This window comes from Cucurbita maxima, unplaced genomic scaffold (assembly GCF_002738345.1).
Source record: "Cucurbita maxima cultivar Rimu unplaced genomic scaffold, Cmax_1.0 Cma_Scf00014, whole genome shotgun sequence".
In the NCBI taxonomy this organism is placed as follows: domain Eukaryota; kingdom Viridiplantae; phylum Streptophyta; class Magnoliopsida; order Cucurbitales; family Cucurbitaceae; genus Cucurbita; species Cucurbita maxima.
The window spans coordinates 841,460-853,855 of NW_019272030.1; the positions used below are offsets into that span (position 1 = coordinate 841,460).

Here is a 12,396-nt window from a genome sequence, read left to right on the forward strand (position 1 = left end):
TTTTTTTTTTTTTTTTTTTTTTTTTTTTTTTTTTTTTTTTTTTTTTTTTTTTTTTTTTTTTTTTTTTTTTATAGAACAAGGATTCATCATTTCAGAAACTCAAACAAAAAACTTAATACAATATTGGTGATTGTTGGTGGAAATTCTAATAGCCAACTCAATTTGCTAATCTTCATCTTCACTTTCATCACTATATGAAACTAGTCCTATTGTTGTAGCAGCTTCAAGCGGCCTATCATTACTGGTATCGTGTGTTCTTACTGATTCTGAACTCTCCTCTGCCTTGGCATTAGGGATTTCAGCTCTGCAAACAGCTTTTTCTGGGCTTCTCGGTTCGATCCTCGCTTTCTTTGCCTGTGGCTTTACTCTAATAATCATACTCGGGGGTCGAGTGACCGGAGTTTCTTTCCTAACTGGTGCCTTTTCCTGCACACAATTGAGGGTGACATTAGGTGGTAATTGATATAAAGAACCTTCATTACACCTGCACGATCACGTCTTGTCTACAATCTTGTATAAATACAGTAGATAGCAGTCACGTCTACAAGCTAGCCACCAACATTTAGCACACTTAACATTTCATTAAAACATCTAACAATCTAAGAATTTGTAATATCCACGAGTTTTAGCTGATATTTAGAATTTACGAATATGGTTCTTGCTATTGGAGGAAGTCTAAATCAGATAGTAGAATTATTGTTTGACCGTTCATGATGTGGCTACTCAAACCAAAAGTTACTGGATGCACGTAGAATTTGAACTAAACCAACCTGAGCTGCTGGAGCAGGGGGGGTTATTTCCCTCACTTCATTCAACAAAATAGATTGTGCTGCTACTGCTGCCTGAAAGAGCATCAACAAACAGTACTTGAGAAGAAATTTAGAGTGGTCACTCCAGTACTTGTACATTGTCGACAAGATGTAGTATCGCTAAGCAGAAAGCAAGGGGCAACCATAAACAGAATCACAAGCATGATAGTTGATTAAAAACTCATGGCGTACTTTTCTGCAGCCTTCATCAGTTATTAAAAATTGTTGGGCAAAGACAGATCTATCATGAACAATAATCAAGTATAAAGGGCCATTGGAAATCTCCATACCCTAAATTTGGAGGCTAAGTGCAATGTTTTTCACTACGACTGTATCTAATCTATAACAATGGAAACACGGGCACTTGAATTCAAGAATTTATTCATTTAATACGAATCATCTTCATGACCCAAAACACACTGAAGAACTACCATCATTTTTTTTTTCAGTACTTATTAATCTTAGAGATAAACCACTGCTAAAGATAACTAATAGATCCAGATGCCACAAGAATGGTCTCTACTGCCGGTAATATATTTATACTCTTAAGAGAAAAATAATGATTCAGCTGTTGGCCACTATAATACAACTTTTTAGCATATCATTACGATAATAAGACTTTCTTTAAAACCTGAAGTGAAATAATCATCTAACGCTTAAGCATAATGCACAAAAGAAAGTGACGGCTTCAGTAAGTAAACAATATAGAAAAAACAGCACACAAAGTATAAAAGATAGAGAATTAACTGTTACAAACAAAGAAGATTCAAGTAGTATGGGCCTCTCAACAACGAAGGGGGAAAAGTCGAACAAAGACTTCAAATTAAAATTCATCACACTAAACACTGTACAGGTCCACATCCCACATTCCTTGTCATTAGACTTCTGGACGTATAATCTTTGGCTTCAGTCTCATTTCCATGTTTCTCCATATACATTGGTGTGGAAAGAGTGTTTCGGATGAAAAGAACGAACCGAAAGGGATAATCCAACTTTATTTTGAAGCTGATGTTTTTCTAGCTCTATTTTACTGTTCTTTTTTAGTTTTAACCCTACTTTTGAAAATTTGTAGCGCTAAAGTAGAGATGAGCACTTAGGGTGCCTCACTTCCACATGTGCACAAAGCACACATTGGAGCAAAATTTTCAGGCTATTTCGAATAGTGTATTAATCAAGGACTACAGACTAACATTATTATTAAGGAAATAATGTAGCATCGTATGCTCAGAATTGGAAGCCTTTCTCTAATGTAGCATAGCATGCTCAATAATCCCATACTAACTACCATATGAAATTACAGTTGATTAGCATACGATTCTTGAAAGTGATATCATAGTTTTGACACTAGCATACAATTTATCAATAAATTGAAAAGGAAATACAAGTAACACAGAAAGTTTGCTTGATTTGGACATAAGGATAATTACTTGAAAACTGCGAAGCTCTTGTTCATCTGCATCAGCCATTTGCCTTTCATATTCTCTCTTTGACTGCATTTCAATTGACAATAAAATTTAAAAGAAAAGAGAAGAAAGAACAAATTTACAATCATGAGTTGAAATACTAAATATGATTTGGTTACTTGATATTTAACTAATTAACAAATTTTAAGCGGTGCTAATGGCTAACGAGTGTAAAACAAATAGACTCACTGTTTCATATTTATCCAGAAATTCTGTCTCATCCTCGTCCAGAGCCTTTGGTGGTCCTGCAGTAAAAGAGCTGAATAAGCATGAATTTTAATCCTTGCATGCTGGCATGGATGTGATCCTATATCTTCAATTATCTCCGCTATCTGGCATCCTTGATTGGACTGATAGTAAAGATTAGTACATGAGTTATTAAAATTGATATTACACTTCAGCACTCACTGTGCTTGAACCGTTCATTAAATTCAGCATCACGCTTGTCTTTATTTTCCTTTAAGATCTGTGAACAGAAAAGAGAAATGTAGTTAACAACAAAAATGTTTAAATCTATGCACTCAAATGCTCATAAACAGAGTACATGCATGTAAACTTTAGTACTTTCATTGAGAAGAATGAAAGATTACAAAAACAGGCCTTACAAAGATTTAAGCCACCAAAGACAACTGAAGTATTAATATTAACAAGACTAAATTATAGAACATACCCACGTTATTTCAATCATACCCTTGAGCTTTAAAAAAAAATTCAAGAGTACCATTACTGTAAGTATATGAAAGAAATAATTATTACCTTACTTCAATAATACCTTTGAACTTTTAAAAGTTGTAACAATACATTGACCTATAAAAAAAAAATACCCTTATATTTCGTGTATGGACAAAAACCATTTACCTACTCCCATCACCTCCCTGTTTCATTTTCTTTCTCTACTCTACCTTAATCTATGACCTCACAGAAATCATTTACCTACATCCACAATCTAACATTTACCATCTGTTCTTCAATGCCCTCTTTTAAACATACTGAAACAGATGTTGACTCGAGTTGAATCTAGTTTGGTTTGCAATTTTTGGTTGGTACAAGAAAAACCAGTCATATTCAATCGACTTTGGTTTTTTGCATGGCTTGACCAGATTACATGAACTAATTGATAGTTTTTGGATTAATATTAAAAATGTTTATCCAAATGTGTTGTCCCCCGTTTAGCTTTGAAATCCCCTTAGTATAATTTTATGTGTGAGTTCAAGCTAATTATGCCTTATTTTCCCTTCCACTGGTTGTCCTCAAAATTATGTCATAGATTAAAGGGAGATGATGGGGTGTGCATAAATGATTTCTGTCCACATACTGTAAGACATTTTTTGAAACATTAAGGACATTAATGCAACTTTTGACAGTTCAAGAATATTATTGAAAGAAGATACAAATGGTTTCTATCCATTGTAAGAGTACTTCTTTTATAACTTTTGTTGATTTTTAAGAACATCAATGCAATGTTTTAAAGTTCAAAAGGATGTAATTGAAACAATGTACAAAGTAAAAAGTTCAAAAATTTTTTTTTAATATAATTTAGTCTATTAGAAATATAGTTTTAAATAAGTCAAGAAAACATTGTTGTCGAACATCTTAAATTCACTTAAACGTTTACATCATAGAAGAGAATGCGATCACTAACTAGTAAAATATAGCCTTCACAAATAATGAAGACACAAGACTCAATGTCAATCTCTATAAACTAAGAAAGACTCCCCATCCAATCTTGTAACTGGACTTCTCTTAGTTTAGTCAAACAACTAAACCATCAGTGATCCATAATTCTATCTCAACAACATGATGTTACTTCTCTTAATTACTCCTGGTTTGGGTAAGTAACAATGGAATGAAAAAACAATCCCATTGTCAGAGCCAAGAGGGGAACTCCAAGCCTCTAAACCCAAAAACCTAAGTTTCATTTGGAATCGCAGCTGTAAATGACAAGGGTCTCTTAAGCCAATGGTTCACAAATGTTTGGAATGACAGCCTATGACATGTTGTGGTTATGATTTGTGATTACTTTTTCTACAAGATCTATCACTACTTGCTAGCTGCAGTAGTACAACTCATAACCTGAGTTTACACTGACCTAAATGTTCATTGCCTCATCTAAGAAAACAAATATTTCCTTTCCATTCTACTACAAGAATTAAAATTGGGGTGTAAAAGTGAATAAACGTTGAAGAACCTCGTAGAGGGGTCTGTCTCTTTGAGCAGTGCCATCCTCAACTCGTTCGCCCCTTGTTTTCTTGGCTTCGTCCAGCTGCAAAAAATGAATAAGTTCGCATTAATTTGATGAAAAAATCCAAAATCTTCTGTGAATTAATCAAAGGAAAGGAGGGGAAGAAGAAGAACCTGTTCCTCAGAGACGAAACTCATAAGCCGGATTGCTCGCGCAGATTCGTCCTCCATTTCGCTTGCCGTCAAGTTCGAACACAGGAAATTTTCACCGAAAAGAAACGGCCTAGAAGGGGTTATAGTTTACAAAGTCACTTCCCTGCAAGTTTTTGTCACTCTCTCTCGAATTCCTCCCTCCTTGCAATGCTTCTGATGAAGAACCGAACCGAACTCAGTTCCTCTGTTGGAAATTTTCACGCGATTCTAACCATTCAATTACTCGAAACATGAAAACATATTTTTAATTCATCTCGACTGTTTTTATTTCATTGCAGCGCAGCCCAGTGGCCCAGCCCAACGCCTAAGAATTAAAGGCAAATCCCATATCTTTCTGTTCAGTGCAGCCTACTGGCCCAGCCCAACGCCGAAGATGCAGTCAAATGACTTTTTCTTTTTCCTTTAAAATAAAATAAAAATGGTACCGTGCAGAGTAACCGTGCTGACACGATTCACTAAGATTCAGTCTTTTGTCATTCCGATTCATCTCTTCACCAAAAAAATTAAATTAAATTAAATTAAATTATTTTTTTCAAAGTATCAGGGAGTTCAGAGGCTAGCTAAGTAAATTAGTGAATATAAGTTTAGGTGCTAATGAGAATGATGCATGAGTGGGAGCATGATTTGGGTGCTCGTGGGCAGCATCATGTTCTTCCAATGATCGTCCCTAAGTGCTTTGAATTCAAGAATTAGTGGAAAGCAAGATGTTGCCATTTAGATATGATGAAGAGGTATAACTTTTATTTAAATGTATTTGTGGAGGAGTGGCTGCTTTTTGGTTCACTCCTTCACTCCTTTCGTGAGACCACCATTAACAGATATCATCTACTTTAACTATAACTATTTAACGATTTTAAAATACATCTATTAGAGAGAGATTTTCACATATTTCGTTGAGAAAAAAAAAATTATTTAAAAATATTGAGTGGATTGTAAATGGCTTGAAATGGGAATATACATTGAAAATTTCTCTAAAAAGACGGCTTACCTAAAAAATTAAAGGCATTTCAAACAGAAGTAATCTTTTTTTCATTTTACTACTTCCAATAGAATGGAGAAGACAAGATGTTATGGACTATTTGAACTCTATCAGCCACAATAACAACACGAAATTTAAACTCCGCACGCAATTTGGAATCCCACAATGTATTACATAACAATTGCTATCCTACCATCTCAGGCTTCTGCAAATATTCTTTATAAGGATACTAAAAGCCATAGTGGCGGTCATTATCAAGAGTGAATCAGCACGAACTACAAATCTCAGACTGCCTCTATTTCATACCATTTTTACTGTACACTAGACAACTTTGTTGTATTCTGCCACCTGTTTTTATGTTGTTCTTGAAAGAATTTCACCAATAAGTTGATTAACAGGGCTCCCATTATCCTGCAATTCGTTTGGAAACATGAAACTTTGTTAATAATAGCGTTTTTAGAAAAAAAGTTGAACAGGCTATTCATTATCTAATATTTCCTCCTCACCTTTATTCCAATTGCAATTGCTGTTTTAAGGTTAACGAGTTCACCTAACCTTAAAGAACCCTCTTTATCTTTCACGAGTATCAATGGTACCTTCCTAGATATGGCCAAGCTTGGCACATGGTTTGTCAGCCATCGAGGGTTGCAATCAGCAGTTAAAAGTATAGCCTACATAATAAAAGGCGAAACGCCGAATAATTAGACACCGTATATAGAAAAGACAGTAGGCAAAGCTTGATGAGTTGAGTTTAAAAACATGAGTTTATATATCAAGCAGATGCATGTCCTAGGGAATTCAAAATGACATTCATTTCTGAACTAGGAAGTATAGAATCCATAACAAAAATAGAGATAAATTTGCCATAAAATATCAACTCCCTGTACAAAACCACTTTCAAAACTCGTAGACCAATTACGTGGTGCACTGCAATCCTCTTCGCTAAACGAGACATTAAAAGTCACTAACATCAAATTTGCAGTAAACCAAGAGATAATGAAAAATAGCCTTCAAGACTGCAAATAAGGTAAGTTGTGCGTGTGGCTTTTGGCTCGATCAAAGCTCCAAGTACTTTGATGTGCCTGATGGTACATGTATTATGACCATACATATGAGGTAAATCCCTTATTGTCTACTTAGACGACAAACTGCTCTAAATTCCACCGAGCTTTACTTTAATATCTCTAAGTAAATGCTTCTTACAAAACTGTTGTTCTTAGGATTCGTAATGGGAACCAATTTTGTATGAGTGGACCCATACTAGCTATCCTGGGACTATAGAAATAGTCCTCCAAACACTGAAGGAAAGCAGATAGTTGCAGCCATCTTGGCCTGGCCAAAATGCGGCCTCCTCTTTGAAGTCCAGATGGATGCTTCTGCTAAAGGTATGGGAGCAGTCCTATCTAAAAATGGCAAGTCTATGAAATATTTTAGTGAGAAACTAAGCTTACCACGGAGGAAAAGTCCACTTACCAATAGGAGTTCAAAGTCTCGTTTCAATTCTTGCTACATAAGGAATACTACGTAGTCCCCACAAATTTACTTCATACTTGCACCAAACATTGAGATGGAATGCTTCACAAACAACATTCTGTAGGATGCATGGACAAGTGATCATTCTTGTAGAAGTTTTGGACTGTGGCCAAGCACATTTCAATGGCTATACCAATCAAGTGGCGTACTCCCAAGAAGAAGGCATGTAACCATGTTAACTACACTAATGGATTTGTTGATATCATTTGGCACCAATGAAAATTTGTATCAAGACTATGAGGGCTTTAGGAAGTTTTAGGATAATTGCCTTCAACATGAGAATCAACAAGAACTTTCCACAGTGGAACTTTTTCTCTCAAAAGAAATTACTGTCCTCAAGTACACTCGAATGGATGAATTGGACACTTTGGACAAGATAATTACATTTCTTAAGGCCACAACCTAGGCTGGAAGTTACTAACTCTATGAGATATCTAGTTCTCAAGTGGCAGGCATGAACTGTATACACCATTGCCTAATCCAAAAAGACTTATGGGAGTGTTCATCCATGGACTTCATCTTCGCTTCTTGGTTCTACCAGTTTAACATCTTTTAACCTCCAAAACATTTTTCTAAACATACATGGTTTTTCACTGCACGACTAGCCTCCTAAGAAGTTCATGTCTACGGCATTTGAGATCTTCTGTTGTGCGATTATCATTGCCTATTAAGTAAACAGGACATTTGGTGCAAGAGGGTCTTTAACCTAGTATTTACAGTATCTAGGTCAGCTAATTCATTGATTAAACAAAAAATTAAAAGAATGAACAAAGGGCATACAAAAGAACAACCAATAAATGGAGTCCATCAAACAACAAAAAAAGAACCCCAATTTTAAAGGATAAAACCTAACGATAATTACAGAAATTTTGCTTATCACAACTAGAGCTCATGGAAACAGCAAATGTGGCTCATGTTTTAAATTGATTCTCTTCCCATGAAAGACGTGTGCTCGCGCTCACACACATGAAATGGTTACCTTGACCTTCTCTTTAACCTAGTATTTGAAGTATCGAGGTCACTTATTTTTAATTTTTCTATAAGAAACCCAGCTTTCATTAATAGGGGAAAAGATTGAAAGAACTTACAAGAACATACAAAAAACAGTAAAATTAACAGAGCCCATCAAACTATAGACATGGACCCCAATTTAAAAGGATGAAATCTAACGGATAGCTACATAAATCCGCTTATCATAACTAGAGCTCATGGAAGCGCCAAATGCAGGCCAAGTTTTAAATTGGTTGTCACGCATGAAATTGACACAAAACTGAAACAAAACCAAGAAAGTAACACTTATGACTTCGAGCTAATTAAAGGGTCCATCAATCCACCAAAAATAATAAAGTGAAGAGCAACAACACTACCGTAGAAGGGAAAAGCTGGGATTCTATTAATAAGCATCCGGCAAATTCCTGAACCCTAGATAAGAGTATTCAAACCTGAAGCCTGACTGTACACGCCTTATAATTAGGGTTCATACGAGCAGAATCTTCACTTGGCGTCATCCGTTCAAGGACTCTAGTAACCTCATTAACTCCAATTGCAAATTGTTTCTAAAAAGAAGCCCATCACTCAACATCAGCGGCTTATAAAAGGAGTCATGAATTCAATTTTTGTTTCTCTAACTAATAACAAACATCGATACCGATATGGCACGGCAAGGAGAAACTAAAGACGTTAAAAATACGGAGAAACATCATTGAAACAGAAAAATTAGTGGAAACCTTGAGCCAAATTTTTTCCGGCAAGGAATCCGCATTCAGAAATCTTGCTCTCTTTATCTCCCTGTTAAGTACAATGATCAGCTATTGGTGGCTTGAAGCGCATTATTAGACAAATTAACTATTGTCTACCTCTGAATCGACTGCAGCAACTCATCGAGACGTTCCCCTTCGTAGGAACTGGGACAGTCAAATTCCGAAAACAAAATCCATCGTAAATTAACAAAAACATTAAGATAAGAGATGGAATGGAGAAGAGCGGGAAAAGGTCCGAAAAGCATGAAAGTGAGAAAGAAAAGCAGGCTTACTCTTCGTTACGCTTAGATTGAACGACTGCAACAGGACCAGAAGATTTAGCCTTCTTTCCCATGGCTGAAAACTTGCTCGAAAGTGTAGCTTTCGAGTCTGGAGAGAAATAGGAGCGACGTTCTTCGATTGGACTAACGCCGTACTGGAACTGGACGAACTACTGCTTCCTCCACGGCCCACTCAAGGCTTATTTGCAATTTGGGTGAAGTAATCATCCGTATAATAAATAAACAAAAGTAAAATTAATAAATTCTTTCTAAAATACTTAATTAAATAATAATAATAATAATAATAAATATATATATATAGTTTCAAGAATGTAAAAATGGTTCAATAATACTTTTAAAATTTTAAAAAGTTTAAAAAATAATTAATTTTAGATAAAAAAAATTGTAGTAATTTATTTTAAAACTCTAACCATTTAATTATATTTCAAAAATATTCATAAAATTAAAAAAAATATTATTACCCTTCTATCATATTTAAAAAAATACTTCTAAAATTATTTTTAAATAAAATTGTAAATATTTTATATGTAATTCATTTGGAAAATTAATTATAAATTTCATATTTTAAAATTAAATATAATTGATTTATTTCACTTGTTGCAACCCTTATATAAACTATTTGAAAATGATTTATAGATGAAAATAATTATTTATAAAAAACAATTAAAAAAAAAAAAAAAAGAATGGCAGACTCACGGTTAAAAAATGGTCAGCATATTGAGTACAAAAAGTTTTGTACCTTCTTTATCTCTTATTAAGGTGCCATAACTACCCGACAGCTATTCGAGCCTCGTTTTCATGGAATTCGAATGTAATCATAAAAGACTAAATTTTCAGGAATTTTAGACTAAGCTTTTGATAAACTTTGATTTTGGTTAGCTCGACACTGACTATTCGATATATTTCTGACTAGAAAGATTCTTAATCTAATGAGTGAGACCAAATAATTCAATATGAGTAGTTGTTGAACTCGATTCAAATTCAGTGGATCAACTATCTTTGCAAAAAAATGGTTCACATCTAATCAAATGTATGAATGAACTGAATTAAACCTAATCAACCCGACTTTAACTTTGAACTGAGTTTGAATCAAATTCTTGTCGAACTTGATCTGACCTTTAGGTTATAGATCCATTAATGAGGCTGAAACTAACATGACCCGAGTGGCAAGATAAAGAACAAAAGATAGATAGAGTGATTAAGCTTCCTACAATACAATAAGTAATTGATTGAAGTCAAAGGGTTTTATTTAATCTATACTACGCATTAGAAGATGTGGATGCAAGGTGCCGTTGAAGATACACACAGCCGAAATAGAGGAACTGGCAACAATAAAGTCTTCTCAACACTAAATTTCAATTATAGCAAATTCCACAACTTTCTCAAATGGGTACTCATCCATTAACTTATGTTTAAACAACAAATTTTAATATAATTCAATCTGGTAGGATTAACTTTACCATCTCGAACATAGGATTTACAACCCAATCTTACTTTTAAAAGCATATTTGATAGTTGAACTTCATAAAAGTTTTGTTATTAATGTAACGTGTACAGTAGATGGACATAATTTTTTTTAAAATAAACTCGATCGAATCAATCCTTGGGTTGGGTTGTGAACTATATTTTGGTTGTTCAAAGTGTTCAATCACGATAACCCAAAATTTTTAGTTCGTCTAGAACATTGTTTCAACCCAACCTAATGTAACCCGTGCACACTCCTAATAGGACCCCATACGACCTGTGGGGAATTTTGTTGTTGGAAGTTAGTGGGTGTCCTTTCATTTGTGGCCTGCAGCCCGCCTTGTCCAGATTGATGGCTTATGACCCAACCCCCCACTTAGAAATTAAAGAATTAAAACTTTAAACCAATCACCAATGGGTCAACCCCGAATGCCCAGATCAGGAAAATACTTCATAAACATTTTACATATTATTTAATTATAGGCAATGCTTTTTAATTCAAAATTTTGACCGTTGACTTTGTAAAACTCCAACCAGCTGTGCCTGTGTGCCCAATCATTCATCATAATTTATACCCCATCACATGTTTCTCACCATTATGTTACGTTATCCCATATTATATATATATATATAATGTAACAAGTGCTATACCAAGCTACAAAAATGGCATCCACCTTCTTATTCCTCTCCTTCATCTTCCTCCTCGGGACTGGCCTTCCGTCCACGATTGAGGCTCACGGTCACCGTCGTTGGAGGGAGAGATCCCGAGTAGCTTCGCTAATTAGTGAAGAACTTTTTAAGGAGCTATTTTTGCATAAAGACGATAGTGCATGTCCCGCAAATGGGTTCTATAGTTACCAATCCTTCATTGAAGCGACGAAGAAGTTTCCCAAATTTGGTACTACAGGTTGTTTGGCCACACGGAAGAGGGAGATAGCGGCGTTCCTGGCTCAGATCTCACACGAGACGACGGGCGGGTGGGCAACTGCTCCGGATGGACCTTTTGCTTGGGGGCTTTGCTTTAAAGAGGAAATCAGTCCACAAAGTAACTATTGTGATGATAGTGTTGAGCAGTGGCCTTGCTCTCCCGGCAAGTCATACAAAGGAAGAGGACCTATACAACTATCATGGTAAGAACAGACCATTACAAATTTATACATTAAACTTTCAAATCTATGTCTATTTAGAACTTTGAAGATTTTAAAAATGGAACAACGAGCAGGAATTACAACTACGGGCCAGCAGGCGAGGCACTGGGATTCGACGGGCTGAGAAACCCGGAGAGAGTTGCAGAGGACCCGACAACGGCGTTCAAGACAGCGCTGTGGTTCTGGATGACGGAGCAGAAGCCGAAGCCATCGTGTCACGACGTCATGGTCGGCCGATACATTCCCACAAAGGCTGACAGAGAGGCAAACAGAACTGCAGGATATGGACTAGTGACCAACATCATCAATGGCGGTCTTGAGTGTGGGATTGCCAACGATGCCCGAGTCAACGACCGAATTGGCTTCTTCCAAAGATATGCTAAGCTCTTCAATGTTGATACTGGGCCCAACTTGGATTGCCAGAATCAGAAACCCTTTTAGATTCATCATCGTTCCTCCTTTTCACTTGTTTGTTTATCAATCGCCTTCTATTTTAAAAAAATTTCAGATTTGATCCGAAACCATGGACTGGTTTGGAACAAGTAACTGTTCATGATTCCACAGA

General features: G+C 35.6%; 3 protein-coding genes across 3 annotated transcripts; 1 reads left to right on the top strand and 2 right to left on the bottom strand.

The window, feature by feature from the left end:
• Positions 1-86: 86 nt before the first annotated feature.
• Positions 87-4,903, bottom strand: LOC111489642 (protein FAM192A). Its single transcript, XM_023137962.1, has 7 exons — positions 4,628-4,903; positions 4,461-4,535; positions 2,681-2,738; positions 2,462-2,517; positions 2,237-2,299; positions 771-842; positions 87-426 (listed from the first exon to the last, which is right to left on the bottom strand). The coding sequence occupies exons 1-7, from the start codon at positions 4,682-4,684 to the stop codon at positions 166-168; spliced, it is 642 nt and encodes a 213-aa protein (XP_022993730.1). The 5' UTR covers positions 4,685-4,903; the 3' UTR covers positions 87-165.
• Positions 4,904-5,732: 829 nt separating this feature from the next.
• Positions 5,733-9,406, bottom strand: LOC111489702 (ribonuclease P protein subunit p38). Its single transcript, XM_023138035.1, has 6 exons — positions 9,211-9,406; positions 9,035-9,082; positions 8,906-8,966; positions 8,621-8,734; positions 6,152-6,316; positions 5,733-6,056 (listed from the first exon to the last, which is right to left on the bottom strand). Exons 1-6 carry the CDS (start codon positions 9,270-9,272, stop codon positions 6,000-6,002), a joined length of 507 nt encoding a protein of 168 aa, XP_022993803.1. The 5' UTR covers positions 9,273-9,406; the 3' UTR covers positions 5,733-5,999.
• A 1,760-nt stretch (positions 9,407-11,166) lies between these two features.
• LOC111489215 (chitinase 10-like) lies at positions 11,167-12,389 on the top strand. The gene is made up of 2 exons (XM_023137327.1): positions 11,167-11,813; positions 11,906-12,389. The coding sequence occupies exons 1-2, from the start codon at positions 11,347-11,349 to the stop codon at positions 12,270-12,272; spliced, it is 834 nt and encodes a 277-aa protein (XP_022993095.1). The 5' UTR covers positions 11,167-11,346; the 3' UTR covers positions 12,273-12,389.
• The last annotated feature ends 7 nt before the right edge of the window (positions 12,390-12,396 follow it).